Source organism: Ovis canadensis, chromosome 3 (assembly GCF_042477335.2).
Source record: "Ovis canadensis isolate MfBH-ARS-UI-01 breed Bighorn chromosome 3, ARS-UI_OviCan_v2, whole genome shotgun sequence".
NCBI classification, from domain to species: domain Eukaryota; kingdom Metazoa; phylum Chordata; class Mammalia; order Artiodactyla; family Bovidae; genus Ovis; species Ovis canadensis.
In genome coordinates this window covers 175,454,396-175,474,774 of record NC_091247.1, presented here as the reverse complement: position 1 = coordinate 175,474,774, position 20,379 = coordinate 175,454,396, and the positions used below count along the sequence as shown (strand labels likewise).

General features: G+C 35.8%; 1 protein-coding gene across 2 annotated transcripts; it reads right to left on the bottom strand.

Moving 5' to 3' along the window:
- Nucleotides 1–382: 382 nt before the first annotated feature.
- On the bottom strand, nt 383–19,939 carry ACTR6 (actin related protein 6). 2 transcript variants are annotated; one of them, XM_069585149.1, is made up of 11 exons: nt 19,725–19,939; nt 14,835–14,952; nt 13,926–13,994; nt 12,936–13,059; nt 11,665–11,800; nt 11,516–11,572; nt 10,292–10,390; nt 10,118–10,196; nt 4,645–4,816; nt 3,013–3,151; nt 383–797 (listed from the first exon to the last, which is right to left on the bottom strand). In XM_069585149.1, exons 1-11 carry the CDS (start codon nt 19,790–19,792, stop codon nt 668–670), a joined length of 1,191 nt encoding a protein of 396 aa, XP_069441250.1. In that variant the 5' UTR covers nt 19,793–19,939; the 3' UTR covers nt 383–667. The 2 variants fall into 2 exon arrangements, with proteins under 2 accessions (XP_069441250.1, XP_069441251.1); XM_069585150.1 differs by lacking the exon at nt 13,926–13,994 and having other exon boundaries at nt 19,725–19,885.
- Nucleotides 19,940–20,379: the final 440 nt, after the last annotated feature.

The following is a 20,379-nucleotide window of genomic DNA, read 5'->3' as shown; positions in this document are numbered from 1 at the left end:
AATGGTGTATAAGAAAAATAAACAAAAAATGGTATAGTGTTTTTATGAGCGAAATAATACACTTCTGAAACATTGTAGTGATCAAAAACACTTGACTAGATTGGTTTACAGTGTCATATTTTCACACTTATGCCAAGTAAAAAAGAACGTGATACAAACATAGATTAGTTTTTCCAACTTTAGTATATATAAATAAAAATGACAATTTAAAAATAAAATACTTAGTTCTAAAAGAGAGAAATTGTATCTCCACTGGGGAAGGGAAATGATGAACACACACTGGTCAATTCTGAGTCAGTCACACAAAACTACCTTCTAAGGAAACCTGAAATCAGTGAGACGGTTAAGTTTGTGTTTTTGGCTCTAAAGAATCAAACTTAAATTACACTCACTTTTTCATCTTTTAATGAAAGGTAACTTATTCTCAGAAACAGCATAAGCATTGTTAGAATAAGTCTAGCTAAAATAATGAAAATATGGGGTGAGTTACAGTTTACTTACTAACCTAGCTAAGAAACCTTTGAAAATTAGCCAGGGATCAAAGTATTTAGATAAGTTCGAGATGTTATCTTGGGATGAAAGCTAACACAGGTCCTTAACTTCCTTTATAAAGAACGCTGAAAATTAAACCTTTGTCATAGAAAGTCAGAACTTTCAGAAATGTTTCTTAAATATCAAATTTCTCTTCACAGATGCTATGTCCATTTTCTTCATAATCTTCTCTTGTTACCACCATATCTTCAAAATCGTCATTCTCTGATATCAATTTTCCACCTTCCCAGGCATAAGTAATAGGGCTAAAAAAAAAAAGGTAAAATAAATGAACTCAGATCATTTTACAGAACTGAAATGCCAGAAACATTAATTAGTAACTAAAATGTGGCAATCTTTACCCAACTTGATTTAACAGAAGATCATTTCAAGTGTGAAAATAAGTATAAACTTCAGAGGAGGGGCTTCCCTGGTGGCTCAAATGGTAAAGAGTCTGCCTGCAATGCAGGAGATTGGGTTCAGTCCAATCTCTTGGAGAAGAAAATCCCCTGGAGAAGGAAATAGCAAACCACTCCAATACTCTTGCCTGGAAAATTCTGTAAACAGGGGAGCCTGGAGGGCTATAGTCCATCAGGTTGCAAACAGTGATTAACTTTTACTTTTCACTTTCAAAGAAGTCAAGAAACTCATAAAGAAAGGAAACTTAGTTACCACTACAAATAGCTCTTCTTTACTTTTTCCCTGTGCTTTGAATTTATGGATCTTCTAAGAAAACACAAGAATACAAACAAAAGATCAAAAATGCATAAAAAGAAAAACTGGAGTATATCTGAGTCTAACTTTTTTATGCGGCAAAGATACATCATGTCATCAATTCACCCTACAACTGACGAACTGCTATTAAAAACTCACTTTATATATCTGGAAAATGAGGTTCAAAGAGCTTAAGACTGAAACTAGGACTCAACTTGGAGTTGTTTTCACAGTCTGTGCTTTTGCTCCTATACTTTGTTCCCTCTAATAAATGAGACATTTAGAAAACATAGTGCAGTGCAGGGGAGGGGTTAATAAGAGGAAGAAAAGAAAAAAAAGAGAGCACAGTGCATGACAAACCTGTTACAGGGTCGGAAAGGGCACTAAGTAAACAGAGCACATCAGACTTTCAATTTATGAACAATCAAGGTTATACTGGTTATACTTTGTGTAATTCTACCATTCCTCTCCCCTAGCTCAATTTTAAATCTGAAAAATGATACAGGAAAATTTCCTTATTGTATTTACTGCATTTCCTAAGCTTAAAAAAACTAAATCTGTATCTAGATCTATCTGTAAAGATGTGCAAAAAAGATCTGACGGATCAAAGAATAAAAACTATTCCTCTTTTCATATCCATAATGTATGTTCATGACTTGCATTTTAAAATTCAGGATAAAAATTCAATATACTTCATATTCAAAAGGGTATATGAACATTAATGCTGATAAAAATCATTCCAACATCTAATGGTTATGTATTCTTTTATCTGATGGCTATCAAATTAAGTGACCAGATGAGGGCCTTCTATTAACTGCTATTGATTTAAAAAAAAACTCCACTTTAGCTTTAAAATAAAATTCTAAAATTAAAAATCAGATATCTGGGGGACTTCCCTGGCAAGTCCAGTGATTAAGATTCTCTGTGCTTCCGATGCAGGGGGATGTGGGTTCAATCCCTGGTTGGAGAACTAAGATCCCATGTGCCTTGCAGCCCACATCAGGTGTGTGGGGGTCTTGTTTTCAACTCTGCTACAGTGGAGCAGTGAGGGGGGGATTACTGGAATTTGGTGAGAACTCCTGCCTCCAACTAAAGAGAACTAAATTTTAGTCTGGTTACTGCAATTAACTTACCATAAGGCCTTTGTTAACTCACCAGCCCTTATTTATTTAGAAAGTAAGTACATAGAACTAGACAGATTTGTAAGCCTTTCTGACAGCTCTAAAATTCTACCTTAATTATCTGCTTTTTCTCATAAAACAGGATAGGGGGTACATGTGAAATAGCTTTGAATTTAAAAAAAAAAAGACTTAAAAGTTTATTTTAAATATTTTAAATTATTTTAAAACAACTTATCAGTTGACATAATTTATCTTATTGGTTAAATCCTCTTATTTGTATTCTTTATAGAAACTCTCAAAAAATGACAGCTCAGAGAAATCAAATAGATAATAACCTAACTGCTTTGTCTATAAAAATTTCTTAGGAATGAGGACTGATTTACTACAGGGAAGTGATCTTATATTAACTGAGCACCTGTTATTTACTAAATATGATGGTCAGTACTTTACATATTTCACCCCATTTTAATCCACTTAAATGTAATGTTTGTCATTTCAATTTTCGAGAAAAGAAAAATGAGCATCCCAAAGGTGAAATAAACCTGCCAACATGGTACAACTAGGCTTTAAAGTCAAGTCTGCCTATAGACCTCTTTTATCTACAAACTAACTTCCAGGATTTGTTTCTATATACGCCAAGACTTACTTTTCAGGCAGCACAACAGAAACATCGTAATCTGTTGGAGTGAGACATCGAACTTCTGAGTAAACTCGATCCCTAAATCCTGGGAAAAGGGAATTTCCTCCTGTCAAAACGATGTTCTTAAAAAAATGTGGCTGCATTTCTTTTAAAAGAGATAAAAAAGATAGAGAAAAGAGACATTAGAAAATCTGTTTACTTATCTTTCTGGAGCAATAGGGAGGTGGGCTTAGGTAAAAGCAATTAGGAATTCAAGTTACTAGTTGGGAAACCATTTATTTTTTTTAACAACCATATAAATTATAAGATGTTGTAATGAGATTATCATTTAAACAGATAAATACATTAAATAGAAATATGATCTCATAAATCTTTAAAAGTAAGGCAAAAGTAAAGGGGTTGAACTACTAGCAATTTATTACATATACACATAAGCTTTATGTAAATGAGTAACATTCTAGTACCAGACATATGAAAATTACAACTGTTCTTCCATAAAATGGAAGAGGTCTTTATGTAGGCTGAGATGGTTAGCTGGTGTAAAGATGAACAGGAGGTCCATTTTTAACTTGAGAATTCAAGTTTCCATGTTATCTCACTGAGACACACATACTTACTGTGTAACACAAATGATAGTGAAAAATACTGTTTATATAAAATGAGAAATCAACATGAAATATTAATATGAAAATAACTGTAAAATAACTGTATTAAAACAACTGGCTAGTTATGGCTCAGATGGTAAAAAAAATCTGCCTGCAATGCGGGGGACCTGGGTTTGATCCCTGGGTTGGAAAGATATCCTGGAGAAGCTATATTAAGGTCATGGCATTATCTTTCTTTTTCTTCTTTTTTTTTTTAATGAGAGGAAAGGGCATTGCATGTGTAAGATTTTCTACAATGCCTAAATTGTTCCTTAAGAAGAAGAGAGACATTTTCAAGGTATAAAAGTACTCCAAAACTCTAGAACATCATTTCATTAAATCATGTTTCAAGAGAACCCAGACAACACTGTGAAGCATTATACTTTAATTTCAATAAAACTAACTTCTAAAACAAAAAACCCTAACTTCCAGTATATTAATCTAAATATAACAGAAGGAATAAACCAATCTCATCAACAACTAAAAACCATTAAATTGTTAAATTATAAATTTCTATTCTGTGCAAATATGGCTTAAAACTTTTCTAAAAGGGATATAGCAAATTTAATACTCTTAAAGAGATGAATTACTTTAAGTTTAAATAGACCATAATTACTTATATCAAATTTATCATCTGGGACCAATAAAGAATCATTCAAGTACATTACTGGATCTGGAAGTCTCTGCAAATAAAGTAGCCATTTGTTCAAATTATTCAAAAGAAACAGTTGACTTCTTAGGATTCAGAGAGCTTATAATTTTAAAAAAGTGTCATTGTGCAAAAGTCACTCAGTTGTGTCCGACTCTTTGCAACCCCATGGACTATACAGTCCGTGGAATTTTCTAGGCCACAATACTGGAGTGGGTAGCCTTTCTGTTCTCCAGGGGATCTTCCCAACTCAGGGATCAAACCCAGGTCTCCTGCACTGCAGGTGGATTCTTTATCAGCTGAGCAACAAGGATATCATTATTCCTCATTAATTTATTAATGTACCTTCAGGTAAGTTCTGAATTGAATAGACAATAGCTTCTGGAATCCCCATTTCTTGAATGCCTATATCAGAAGGATTGAAGAGTATTTCTGGAACAGCAAATCTCTCATTGGCCAAACGAAGAATTTGTTCCCCAGATTTGTATTTTCCACTTAACACCATCTCTTCTCTTGGCTTAAAGAAAAATAAGATGAAAAGTATGCTACATTATCTAGCTCATACAATGAATAACATTTAGTAATCTTAATACTATGAAATACCAATATATTAACCATGTTCTTGGAAGTTTCAGGATTCTCAAAAGTTAGAAAAATGCGGTCTTCTCTCCTGTTACCTAAACCACACAATTAAGTGATTATTTACTCTGAATGTAGCTATTCCCCCAAAGATGAGCTGGCTTTATTCCACACATTTTAAAACAAACAAAGAAAAGGATAATAGAGCAGAAGGAATTTCATAATCTATCTATAATAGCAGAGTGAATCCGCTTTCTAAAGAACAAAGAACATACTTAAAATTTTTTTTTATTATGCATTCAATCTCTATTCAAAAATCAGTTACCAAATGATTTAGGCAAATAAATGGACTTTATCACTGAAATTCTTCTGTTATTTATTTTCTGCTAACCCATTCAACTCTGTGAGCTATAATTCCTGAAGGGCCCAGGAAAAAAATAATTTCCTTTTATAACGTTCTACATCATTAAAATAATGGTTCCTCTCAATTGTACTAAGAATCATCAGCTGTTCTAGATGGTTAAGGACATAAACTGCATTTGACTCATATATACATTTTTACCTGTAACTGACTATATCCAAATCCTTATATAAATATAAAATTATTTAAAATGTATGAAAAGAAATATTAATTTGTTGTTAGACAGTAAAGTAGATAAAGACTATAACAGATTCCTCAATGTAATCAGTCATCCATTCTCTGTTCAGGTTTCAGCTTCCTCAGAGAGGCTTTTTCTGACTCTCAAATAAAAGGTCCCTCCAGTAATCATCCTCTATTATCCTTTGTTGTCCATATTGTTCACCATCACAAATCCGCTACCCAGTATAGCATGCAAGCCAACAATGTGGAATTTTCTTTAGGCGTTTTTCATACATTATCACTCTGAATTCTTATATAACCCAGTAAGGCAGGCATATTTTCCTTTTATTAATGATCCAACTGGGATAGGCAAGGTTATTGGAATTGCTCAAGATCATTCAGCTAACAACCCCGAAACACACAGTATTTCCTCCTATTACATTCCATAGGAGACACAGGTTTGATCCCTGGGTCAGGAAGATCCCCTGGAGGAGGGCATGGCAACCCAACTCCAGTATTCTTGCCTGAAGAATCCCATGGACAGAGGAGCCTGGCAGGCTATAGTCCATGGGGTTGCAAAGAGTCTGACACAATTGAAGCAACTTAGCAAGCATGCACTACATTGCCACTCCTAACCTGGATATGAATGATTCTGATTGCTATCATTTGGAAATTTCTCACTTGAAACATTATTTTAAAATAAAAATATCCTAAAAACTACAATAAATTCACAGTACTCTAGGAAGAACAAGGAAAATTACACATCATTTTTTACTCAGTTAAACTACTGTTGCACTGGCAAAGAGAAGAATATTATTTCTTTACAGATAAAGTATTCTTCCTTCTCGAGAAGAATGGAAAATATTTCCTATCAATTTACAAATTCATTTAAAAATGATATTGGTTTGAGTGTACAGGATATAACTCATCTTGTCAACACTCAAAATAACAGATACAGATATGGAGAATTTCATTTGACAACAAAGTTTTCTAGCCCACACCCCTAATTTTACAGAAGATCAAGTGACTGACCTAGGGTCAAATATCTAACTATGGGAAAGAGCCAGAAGTAGAAATCCTTGCTGAATGTTAGCTCTGAAGTCATTGTTAATATGTAATCTTGTACTACAAGCAGTTTCTGTTTCTAAGAGTACAATTCCAAAATGATTTTTGTTTTAGACATAGATGAAGAAATTTAAAAGGGCTGCTGGGAGATGCTGTTTTAGTTAATGCAGGCCATGACTGACTGTACAGTCCTCATAAATTTCATTCTGGTAGCATGAAAAAAATGTTTAAAAGTGGCAACTAGTAACTATTAAGTAATTGTTAACTTAATTTTCTCAATTAAGGTCAGTAAAGCATTCATTACACTTTAGTAGGCATTCTCTTTCTGTTAAAGAATAAAACTGGAATTTCTATCAGCTGTAATCAGTAACAATATTACAGACCTCATCATATTGATGTCATCAATACTAGAAAATCAAGGTTGTAACTTTTTCCTGAGTATTTAAAAATGTTCTTGAATAAACAATCAAGGTCCAAGTTTTAACAATATTCTAAGTATAAAGACTCTGAAACAAATTCTCTTTCACTTTATGCAGTATGGCTTTTCTAATTTCAAACATATGTTATCAGCTTTCATCAAAGATTTTGATTATCAGGCAACAATGAAAACAAGTTAATCAAGTATTAAATTTAAAAAGACACATTTTAGGAGTAATCCTAACATATACAAAATATAGTCATTTCTAAACCTTAAAAATTATTACGATGTACACAATTTAACATGTAGTGAAATATAAATTTTAGTATTAATTGGCAAAGTAGAAATTAAACCGTTATTTTTTAAAGACATTTGAGGTAACATTCCATCATCTGGTAAAAGTCCAGACCAACTATGTCCACTCAATTGATATTAAAGTGTACATGTAACAAGGAGTCCATAGAAGTGCAGTCACACCAAGCTTCTGATCACAAGGTCAAAAGTCAATAAAAGAGCTGCAAACAGTACAATGTGGCTTTTGCCTTTTTTCTCTGATGAGAAGCAATACAATAGTCAATTGAAGGAACAACCACACCTCTACTAGCTCACTATGTACGGTGCAGTGCCGAGAAATCAAGGCTTACGGTTTGGGAAGGAAACTGGCAGGGTTCAGCAGATAATGTCCAATAACTGGTAAGTTGTCATTTGTAGGGCAGGAGAGAAATACGTTTTACAAAAGAGAAGGATTTCCAAGCCTAGCTAATAGTCCAATCACCTGGAAGAGATTTTTTTCTCTTTTATAGATTAAGTTTCCAAACTTAGGTCCTAAATATTTCCAGGGACAGGAACAAAGAACATGGATATCAATTGTTCTTCAAGTGGCCCAAGTGATTTTCAGTCAGGTTTAGAGACATAGGGTCCATCATTCAGGGTCCATCCTGGTAGAAATACCGATTACTTTATCATCATAAGTTCAGAGTGCCGTAAATTTTCTATAAGGTGTTTATATCATTGGACTGCTTTAAACAGCTATAGTTGTATGAGGATGATCAAACATGCCTGATGAGAAAGATGCCTCCTATCTACATGTTTGGGGCAGTTTTCCTTGTCTTATAAAGAAAAAATACATCTTCCATATTCTATGTGGGATTCAGGCTGTCAGTTCCTCTCCCCAGTTCATGTCCAGATAACCAGATTCCATAATCTGTCATAATTCTCACTTCTTAAAGTCAGCCTTGGTCCTTCCACAAGGATCTATTTCTAAGGGGGTAACCTTCTCTGAATTCTTATTTGTATTTCACCTTAAAAATCTGGCCAAAGAAATTATTTTTTTAATTTCAGGCATAAAAATAAGTATAAATAATTGTATAAAACCCATGTATCCATCAGTCAGTTTAACATACCTTCACAGATAACACTCCCATTTTAAATGTGGCGCTATCATTCACACACAGTTTTTATACTTTTACTTCATTTTTATAAATGCCCACATATAAAGAATTATTCTACATATCCTGAAATGGTATATAGTCTTCTGAACAGAAATACATTTCTGAGATTTATCCATGATGATCACATACCTCTTACTATATTTTTACTGCTTATTTTATAACATGAGGATCTTCCCTGGTGGCTCAGATGGTAAAGTGTCTGCCTACAATGTCAACCATGTGGGAGACTCGGGTTCAATCCCTGGGTCAGGAAGATCTCCTGGAGAAGAAATGGCAACCAACTCCAGTATTCTTGCCTGGAAAATCCCATGGATGGTGGAACCTGGTAGGCTACAGTCCATGGGGTTGCAGAGTCGGACATGACTGAGTGACTTCACACTTTCACTTATAACATGAATAAATAAAAATTTATTCTTCTTCCATTAGTGAGTATTTAGGCTCTTCCCAATTTTTCACTCAATGTATACTGCAATGAACATTACCATAAATGTCTCCTTGCGAAAATATCTCTGTGTGCTTAGGTTTCTGACCAAAGTCTTTTAACTGCTAAAAGTCCTCACCAATCCAGTAACTGTAAGGGCAAACTTCACATTTACCCAAACATAAAACTGAGCTGATCAAAGATAGGGAGAAATTATATTGTTTTGACATCCAAGATAAACCCTACTCAACATTTTCAAAATGCACTGGATTTTGCCCTTTTCAACTACAATCTGATACCACAGCCCTGGGTCTGCTGTGTCAATAACATTCACAACAGGCAAATAATCTAACTGGACTTACACTAATTCTTAAGAAAACAGAAATGGGTAAACCATAATATAGGTAAAGTTACTGTTTATCTGCAGATTTGTCCCATAAGCTATCACAGTGGATAGTTCTTTTTCTAAATAAATTTAATACAGATATTAATTAATCATTCATACTCTGGTGTCTACAGAAATGGCCAACAGGCAAGAAGGCTATCATCAACAACTCTGACATTCCATCAATCCCAGCTAGATGCTTTTCAAACCTGAGTGGTTGCTTGAAAAAGACTTAAAAATTACCTTATATCACAGATTTAGAAAACAAACTTATGGTTGTCAAAAAAGAAAGGTGGGGAGAAGGATAAATTAGGACATTGGGATTAACATACACTTCTATATAGGTGGCTCAGATGGTCAAGAATTCGCCTGCAACGTAAGATTCAGGTTCAATCCCTGGGTCACGAAGATCCCCTGGAGAAGGGAATGGCTACCCACTCCAATATTCTTCCCTAGAAAATTCCATGAACAGAGAAGCCTGGTGGGCTACAGTCCATGGAGTTACTATGGGCTTCCCTGGTGGCTTAGACAGTATAAAGTTTGCCTGCAATGCAGGAGATTCAGGTTCAATCACCGGGTTGGGAAAATCCCTTGGCAAAGGGAATGGCTACCCATCCGAGTAGTCTTGCCTGGAGAATCCCAAGGACAGAGGAACCTAGCAGGCTACAGTCCTGGGGTCGCAAAGACTTGGACATAACTGAAGCAACTAAATATGCATCCATGCACAATATATTTAAAATAAATAATCAATAAGAACCTACTGTATAGCACAGGAAACTCAACTTAATATTCTGTAATAACAGTGAGAAAACACTTGAAAAAGAATAATGTATAACTGAATCAGTTATTACACACCTGAAACTAATACATTATAAATTAACTTCATGCTAATACAAAATAAAATTTTTTTAAAAATTACCTTACAAAAGCCCTTTTTAATTGTACTAAAGTCAGGCAAAACATAGTCTACCATTACTGTATTTTCTTCTCCTTTCAACCTGGAAAACAAAATGGAGACTTATGAAGTATTTTAACTATGCTTAACATTAGCCAAGAATCAACTTTCCAATTTTTAGGCTACCATTATACATACTTGGCAATATCCATGTCTCTATAAAAATCCTGAGACACATAGCATACATCTTCTTTCACTTGATTAATCACATGAGTTTCATCCATAACGTGTAACTGCCTAAACAGAAATAAAAATGGTAATGTGAAATGAAAAAATTTTAATTGCAACTTATCATTGAAAGTATTTTTCTGGAATTAAATTTCCAGGTAACTGATCTTTAAAAACTATTAAATTTTTGAATGTGTAAAGTATTTTTAACTTTATGGAATACCCATTCCATTATCTTATTTAAGTTGTGCTTAGCCACTCAGTCATGTTTAACTCTTTGCAATCCCATGGACGGTAGCCCATTGAGCTCTTCTGTCCATGGGGATTCTCCAGGCAAGAAATCTGGAGTGGGTTGCTATGCCCTTCTTGGGAGGTGATTAAGTACACTAATTCCTAATCTTTTAATAGTGGACAGTCTACTAATATCGGCTAATCCAGAAACATATCTATCTATATATTTTTCTTTGGGGGGGGGTATAGTTGCTTTACAATGTTGTGTTAGTTTCTGTTATATAACAAAGTGAACCAGCTATTATGTATACATATAGACTCTCCCTGCTGGACCTCCTTCCCACACCCGCCCCAACATCTTATCTCTCTAGGTCATGACAGAGCACTGAGCTGAGCTCCCTGTTACTATACAGGAGGTTCCTATAGCTATTGTTTTATACATGGCAGTGCACATTATTAAGGCTTTTAGAGATTAAAAAAGGATAAAAGATAAATAAAGTTCAAGTATTATACTGTGTATGGAGAACTGACAAGAGAAATGGAAAAGGGAAGCAGAGATTTATTTTCTTTTTAGCCCTTTATTTCCTTATATGCATTGTAAAATGTTTTACAAGGTGTATATTTGCAATTTTAAAATATTATTAATGTATTAAACTCCCGAGAAATTGGAAATGTCTTTTTGGTGGACACTACCATTTCATATGTCAGAAAGCTTTTTAACTTGAACATCATTGGTATTTACTGAGTTGGTCAAAAAGTTCATTTAAGTTCTTCCATAAGGTGTTACAGATAAACCCAAATGAACTTTTTGGTCAACCCAGTATCTATGCAATACAGTCTTTAAAGCAATAATTCAGAACTGTTGCCTGAAATTAGAACTAAAGGCAAGGAATAATTTTAAATTACTTTAAAAATTTCACCCCCAGCATCTCATCTTACCATAGAATCAAAGCTAAGTATTACCTATAAGATATGATTTCTTTTAGATGATTGGTTAGGAGTTTTCCTCCCACATTTATCCTAAAAAGGAAGAATTCAAATTTAGTTCAGTTTACCACACATTTCATCCAGTTTTATTATAAGAAATAAGATGAAAATTGAATGCAACTCACCGAATAATCGCTTCTTTTTTCTTCTTACTTCTACAGTAAGGAACTATATGTGTAAAGGAATATCCACTATCTACAATGATACAGCATAACTCGGAAGGATTATCTCGGAAATACCTGTGTGCGCTGAGAGCCCCAGCTAATAAGAAAACAAAAGATAAAGAAAAAATAAACATACTGAATAAAAGTACAACTAATTTAAAACAATAAGTAAAGAAAAGCAGCAAACTAAAGCAAACAGAAAGACAGAAATTTTCCTTTGTAAAAAAAAAGTTAATCTAAAATAACATTCCTAATTCTGTCAGATATTTAAACATTAAAACATGATATTTTTGTGGAAAATGATAAAAATTTTGTGACCAACTTTGAAGGTAAATATTTACTTCACAACTTTTAATAATTATTTTAATAGCAAATAATTTTGCTGAGCATTTATTACATGCTGGCCACTATTCTAAACTCCATGAGTATGTGTGTTTTAATCCTCACAACAATCCCCTTTTTACAGATGTAGAAACTGAAGCAGAGATGTTAATAATGTGCCCAAGGTCATATGATTAGAAAATAACAGAGCCAGGAATCAAACGTAAGCAGTATGACTCTACAGCAGTTTTTCTCAACTTCAGAACTACTGACATTGTGGGTCAGATACTTCCCCAGCATTGGGGGCTTTACTGTGCACTGTTTTAGCAGAATCTTGGTCCTCTATATATTAGATGCAAGAAGTACCATCCCAGTTGTGATAATGAAAAACGTCTCCAGACATTGTTAAATGTCCCCAGGAGCAATATCACTCTTGGTTGAGAACACTGTTCTAAAGATTATGTTCCTAACCATTACAGTATATTGTTATTTATACAGACTTAAATGCTACATGCTAAATAGGTGAATACTTTCTTTGTACAGTCATTTAATTCTAGCCTTTAAAAAACTAACTTCTAGATGATATGTATAGATTGTTTTTCCTCATATTGGCAATCTGAGCTATTAACATTATTTCAAACAATAATAAGAATAGCAAACACATCAGTGATAGAAAAGAACTATTTCAGAAAAAATAAACTTTCGGAGATTAGAAATATGTTGCTAGTTAACTTCATTAGGGAGAAATACTATATTAAAAAGATATAGCGAGAGAAGTCGGACTAATAAGCTCGAGGGCTTCATCTAATTTTAAATTTCATCAAATCTAAAAGAATGTCACTCAATATTCTTGGATTTAAAGTGTTTATTCATATTCACATAACTCAATTTCAATCAGAACTTTAACTCACCATTTACTCTTAATACTGCTTGAAACTGGTATTCTTCAAATAAGATTTCATTCATTGATTCTTGAATTGAAGTGAAGTTAAAATATGGTTCTGTGATAATAATATTAGTGTCTAAAAAGTCAACCTATAGAGGAAAAAAATTCCCAGTTTTGTAGCTTTATAGTTATAATTATAAACATCTGCTTTATGTACGTACATCTATTTAATTCTCACAATAACCCTAGAAGACATGTCTTACTATTATCCCCTTTTGAAAGGTGAGCAAACTGAGACACAGAAGAGCTGAATGAGTTACCGAGGTTCGTAAAACTAATTAATGACAAACTTAGGACTGAACTTGGGAAGTCTGGTTACAGCATTCATGGTCTTCAGCTACTATTTAACTCTCCTATTGGTAGCACTGATAAAATGGTACCATCAAATTGTTTAAAGATAATTATGCAAAAGTAATGAATGATACAACCGCAAGCACTAGAACTGGTATTTTGTTTTTAAAAGTTAAAAGGTAAAAAATAAAAGGGAAAAGGTGAGAAGCTTTGGGATATTTAATGTTTACACAATTCTCTCCCACATACTCTTAAAGAAGCATTAAAATTTGAACATTCTCTCAGGATACCTAAAGTCACACTAAAGATATTAAGAGCACAAAATTCTAACATTGTATCATTCACACATTCAGATATATGAGCAAAAAAATTTTATTGTGAAAAATGAGACGATAAAGTGGTCTAAGAATAGTAGATATCTGAAGTAAAATTTTAATCTTAAATTTCATATAGATTAGCTCTTCTCAACCTCAAATTCTACTTCACAATAGAAATTCTATGCACTTGCACTTATATAGAAAATCAAAGCTAAGCACAGTAGATTAAGTGACTTAAATACTGTAAGAAATATTCAAAATTTTATAAATCTTAAAATATAACTTCTGATTTTTCACTTGAATGAGACATGGAAATAGAAATTTGAATACATACTCCAACTTGTTACCTGATACATTTCTTTTCCAAAAAGGTAATCCCAAACTTGTCTTTGAACATCCCAATTCACCAAGTAGCCCTAAAAAATTTGTTTTGTGAATTAACTATCAAAAATATTTGCAGAATTTTTAAATAATCAGATCAATACATTATAAATCACTGACTACTCTCTTAATTACTTTCTCTTTACCAGTCTAATACTAGTTGAATCTCAACGCTATTACATTGGTATGTTTTTCTTCTTTTAAAAATTCAAAACATTACAAATTAACAATAACCAAAACATAGAAGGGCTCAAAAGACACACCAATATGTAGAGATGCCCCTTTATATTTATTTTCTTTAATGTTTGCATTTCATTTAGCTTTAACATAAACAAGTAAAATTCAGTACCCACAATCAGTAACTACATTATGGTCATTTATTTTTACTTATTGAAGTATAGTTGATTCTTTTCAATAGAGGTATAATTATTCATGGCTATTTTTTAACATGACAATTTAAATTCAATTTTTGGTTTTAATAAGCTCTTGCTGCTGCTGCTGCTCCTATGTTGCTTCATTTGTGTCCGACTCTGTGTGACCCCATAGATGGCAGCCCACCAGGCTCCACCATCCCTGGGATTCTCCAGGCAAGAACACTGGAGTGGGTTGCCATTTCCTTCTCCAATGCATGAAAGTGAAAAGTGAAAGTGAAGTTGCTCAGTCATGTCCAACTCTTAGCGACCCCATGGACTGCAGCCTACCAGGCTCCTCTGTCCATGGGATTTTCCAGGCAAGAATAAGCTCTTAATTTAACTTTAAATAACGCTTTCTCAGAGATCTAAAAATATTTTCAAACACACAAAATCTTACAACACATTTCAAATTATCTTTAAATGTAGATCCTTAATGCTATAAATGTCATAGAGTTGGATTACCTTTTGAAAAGGAAGAATATAAAAGAGTCCAGAAGGGTCCTTTATTTCATCTATCTGGTTAGCAGTAAAAGTTTTAAGACGTGCTGTTTTTGATCTGAACTGACAGTTTGGAATAACTCTACAAAGAAACAAATAATGTAATTATTCCTTTAGTTAGTTAAATACTTAGTTCTTAAACATACAATTACTTAACAACCACTTTTACTTTTTAAAAGAAAGAACACGAAAATTTCCAGAACCAGTGTTTCTCATTCTGTCTTCAAAATATTTAAAAATGACTTTTTTTTTTTTTTTAATGTTCTACCACATACTAGGGCTTTCCTGATAGCTCAGTTGGTAAAAAAATCTGCCTGCAATGCAGGAGACTCTGGTTCCCATTCCTCCACTGGGAAGATCCGCTGGAGAAGGGATAGGCTACCCACTCCAGTATTCTTGGGCTTCCCTTGTGACTCAGCTGGTAAAGCATCCGCCTGCAATGCAGGAGACCTGGGTTGGACCCCTGGGTTGGGAAGATCCCCTGGAGAAAGGAACAGCTACCCACTCCAGTATTCTGGCATGGAGAATTCCACGGACTGTATAGTCCATGGGGATGCCAAGAGTCAGACAGAACTGAGGGACTTTCACTTTCACCATATATCAGGTTCTGCAGTGGACCCATTATCTTTCTCATATAATCCTCAAGATATTATTACAGGTGGGTATTGATTCTGCCACTGCACACAGGTGAAGAGGGGCTGAAGTAAAGGTTCCTGAAAAAAACTCTTAATACCATTCTAATTAAAAAAAAAAAGCAAGTTCAAAATTCTGACCATAAAATTAAGTTTCCATGAAGTAAAAGATCTTCAGTTGCAAGATACTGTAGGGTACAGAAGTAGAAGGTAATTTTAAATATAGTTGCTGCCCACCATGAGCTTACAGTCTGGTTAGGAAGACACACTAGAGCCATTATCCATCATACATGTCTACCCATATATGTATTATATGTGTCTGTGTGCGCATATATATACATTTATATATATATATATATATATATATATATAGAGAGAGAGAGAGAGAGAGAGAGAGAGGGAAAGAGAGAGAGGGATAGAAAGTGAGGGGGAGCAGAATTTGCCACCCTCAAGTATGCCACTATGGCCTGAGGGTTACTTTGCACTAAAGTCAATCAAAATCCTTGTATTAATTGAGATAATACAGTGAAAGTGTATAATTTTTCAGGACATGATTTTTAAACCCTGCATTGTAGTCAATCTTATGGCTATAATATTACTTTAGTCAATGTACTATCCTTGATTATTTAGCTTGCTTCTTTCCCCACGCCTTTTGTCACTATACTGAGGCCCAGCCCATGGGATTTTCCAGGCAAGAGTACTGCAGTGAATTACCATTTCCTTCTCCAGGGGATTTTCCTGACCCAGGGATCCAACAGAGGTTTCCCTCATTGCAGACAGATACTTTACTGTCTGAGCCCTAGGGAAGCCTGAGTATTCTGCACCTACTCTTATCAAGACTTTAAAACTAGTTCTTAAGTAAATGATAAGAGATTTGCTGTTAAAAGATAAGCACAATAATACACACTGCAGAAATAAGACTGCAACAATTTACATTTTTACTCAGTTGACTGTTCTCTTAAAAAAAAAAAAAAAAAAGGAAAGCAGGAAGTAAAAAAAGTCCCTGGGTCCCCTGTGAATAAACTACAGGAAAAGCCAGTCTTTAAATTTGCTTAATCTTAACTCAAAGGTAGTTTATGAAGGCCAGTGTATTATTTGTTTCAGTTCAGTTCAGTTGCTCAGTCGTGTACTCTTTATGACCCCATGAATCACAGCACGACAGGCTTCCCTGTCCATCAACAACTCCCGGAGTTCACTCAAACTCATGTCCATCAAATTGGTGATGCCATCCAGCCATCTCATCCTCTGTCATCCCCTTCTCCTCCTGCCCCCAATCCTTCCCAGCATCAGGGTCTTTTCCAATCAGTCAACTCTTCACATGAGGTGGCCAAAGTACTGGAGTTTCAGCTTCAGCATCAGTCCTTCCAATGAACACCCAGGACTGATCTCCTTTAGGATGGACTGGCTGGATCTCCTTGCAGTCCAAGGGACTCTCAAGAGTCTTCTCCAACACCACAGTTCAAAAGCATCAATTCTTCAGCACTCAGCTTTCTTCACAGTCCAACTCTCACATCCATACATGACCACAGGAAAAACCATAGCCTTGACTAGAACCTTTTTGGCAAAGTAATGTCTCTGCTTTTCAATATGCTATCTAGGTTGGTCACAATTTTCCTTCCAAGGAGTAAGCATCTTTTAATTTCATGACTGCAGTCACCGTCTGCAGTGATTTTGGAGCCCAAAAAAATAAAGTCTGACACTGTTTCCACTGTTTCCCCATCTATTTCCCATGAAGTGATGGGACCAGATGCCATGATCTTCGTTTTCTGAATGTTGAGCTTTAGGCAAACTTTTTCACTCTCCACTTTCACTTTCAAGAGGCTTTTGAGTTCCTCTTCAATTTCTGCCATAAGGGTGGTGTCATCTGCATATCTGAAGTTATTGATATTTCTCCCGGCAATCTTGATTCCAGTTTGTGCTTCTTACAGCCCAACGTTTCTCATGATGTACTCTGCACAGAAGTTAAACAAGCAGGATGACAATATACAGCCTTGATGTACTCCTTTTCCTATTTGGAACCAGTCTGTTATTCCATATCCAGTTCTAACTGTTGCTTCCTGACCTGCATATAGGTTTCTCAAGAGGCAGGTCAGGTGGTCTGGTATTCCCATCTCTTTCACAATTTTCCACAGTTTATTGTGGTCCACACAATCAAAGGCTTTGGCATAGTCAATAAAGCAGAAATAGATATTTCTGGAACTCTCTTGCTTTTTCAATGATCCAGCAGATGTTGGCAATTTGATCTCAGGTTCCTCTGCCTTTTCTAAAACTAGCTTGAAAATCTGGAAGTTCATGGTTCATGTACTGCTGAAGCCTGGCTTGCAGAATTTTGAGCATTACTTTACTAGCATGTGAGATGAGCGCAATTGTGCAGTAGTTTGAGCATTCTTTGGCATTTCCCTTCTTTGGGATTGGAATGAAAACTTACCTCTTCCAGTCCTGTGGCCACTGCTGAATTTTCCAAATTTGCTGGCATATTGAGTGCAGCACTTTCACAGCATCATCTTTCAGGACTGGAAATGGCTCAACTGGAATTCCATCACCTCCACTAGCTTTGTAGTTATGCTTTCTAAGGCCCACTTGGCTTCACATTCCAGGATGTCTGGGTCCAGGTGAGTGATCACACCATCGTGATTATCTGGGTCGTGAAGATCTTTTTTGTACAGTTCTTCTGTGTATTCTTGCCACCTCTTTTTAATATCTTCTGCTTCTGTTAGGTCCAGACCATTTCTGTCCTTTATCGAGCCCATCTTTGCATGAAATGTTCCCTTGGTATCTGTAATTTTCTTGAAGAGATCTCTAGTCTTTCCCATTCTGTTGATTTCCTCTATTTCTTTGCACTGATCGCTAAAGAAAGCTTTCTTATCTCTTCTTGCTATTCTTTGGAACTCTGCATTCAGATGCTTATTATCTTTCTTTTTCTCCTTTGCTTTTCGCTTCTCTTCTTTTCACAGCTATTCCTAAGGCCTCCCCAGACAGCCATTTTGCTTTTTTACATTTCTTTTCCATGGGGATGGTCTTGATCCCTGTCTCCTGTACAATGTCACGAACCTCCATCCATAGTTCATCAGGCACTCTTATCCATCAAATCTTAAATCTATTTCTCACTTCCACTGTATAATCATAAGGAATTTGATTTAGGTCATACCTGAATGGTCTAGTGGTTTTCCCTGTTTTCTTCTATTTAAGTCTGAATTTGGCAATAAGGGGTTCATGATCTGAGCCACAATCAGCTCCTGGTCTTGTTTTTGCTGACTGTATAGAGCTTCTCCGTCTTTGGCTGCAAAAAATATAATCAATCTGATTTTGGTGTTGACCCTCTGGCGATGTCCATGTGTACAGTCTTCTCTTTTGTTGTTGGAAGATGGTGTTTACTATGACCAGTGTGTTCTCTTGGCAAAACTCTATTAGCCTTTGCCCTGCTTCATTCGGTACTCCAAGGCCAAATTTGCTGTTACTCCAGGTGTTTCTTGACTTTCTACTTTTCCATTCCGGTCCTCTATAATGAAAAGGACAACTTTTTTGGGTGTTAGTTCTAAAAGGTCTTGTAGGTCTTCATAGAACCATTCAACTTCAGCTTCTTCAGCGTTACTGGTTGGGGCATAGGCTTGGATCACCGTGAAACTGAATGGTTTGCCTTGCAAAGGAAGAGAGATCATTTTGTCCTTTTTGAGACTGCATCCAAGTACTGCTTCGGACTCTTTTGTTGACCATGATGGCTTTGTGTAACCGAGTCTAAATCAACCAGGTCAATCAGAGAGCACTTAGAAAGGCTTGAATACAAAGCCTTCAAAGCCTTCAGTCACTGACACAGTGGTTTTTACACCTGCGGGGGCTTGGGTGGCGGGCACTGAACACGTGCAGGATTTCACGGAAGCCATAACCGCTTCCCAGCAAAAATGCATGTACACGCAAAACGTTGCCCACGGTTCCTGACGTCTCAGGAACCTTGTGTACAGATATCTCATTTGGGAACCTCTTCCTTAGAAGCCTACTTTCCTATTTCCTGTTACGAAACAAAACACATATCCCACTTCCGGGGCCACAAAGTCCAAAATTAGTAACCCAAATCCCACTTCAAAGCTTCCCAGCTACCAGTTCCAAGCCGAGCATCCCTCAGAGTGAGAGCTGCGCGGGGGCGTTTGCAGTTTACAGAGGTCACAAAATGAAGCGTAACTACTTAGCATATATGTTTTGTCCCTCGCGGGCAGCGAACACTTACGAGACAGTTTCATGGCTGTAACCGATTTTGGCGTTGTAAGCTCCGTTATCCAGCACTAACGTCGTCATTTCAGCGGAAACCAAGTCGCCGCAGCCTTCTTCTCCGACCGCTCTGCTCACGCTTTTCACAGCACTCTATGGTTACTGCTTCCGACACTCTATGGTTGCATCCGCCGAGCACACGGGCGCTTCTGGTCTCCCTTAGCAACCGAGTACGCCGGAAACCAGAAGTTGCCCTGCCCCCCTATCTGCTCGCAGGAGTCATACCGTACTTCCTTCCTTTCCTAACCTTTTTACTTCTTGGCCAGATCCAATAAGAGAGAAAATGCTAAAGATTTTTTTCTTTCACATCGTGATTGTTCTTTACTTTTGTAGATTCGAGTTGCTCTTGGAAGTTTCTTATAACGCCTATAACGAACCATCTCTGTGGGAGGGTTGGGAGGGAAGGTTGTGTGTTCGAATAGTAGTAGTATTCAGTGACGTCTTTTGAAAAATACATTGCAAAACCATACGCAGCATGGAATTGGGTATGAAGACTCTTCAGCTTCATCATACACCACTGCTCATCCGAGTGTTGGATCCAGTCACCTTGTTACAAATACGCTGTTCCGTCAACCGCCTCGCTGTTTTACTCACACTTCCCAGTCCACTTGCTC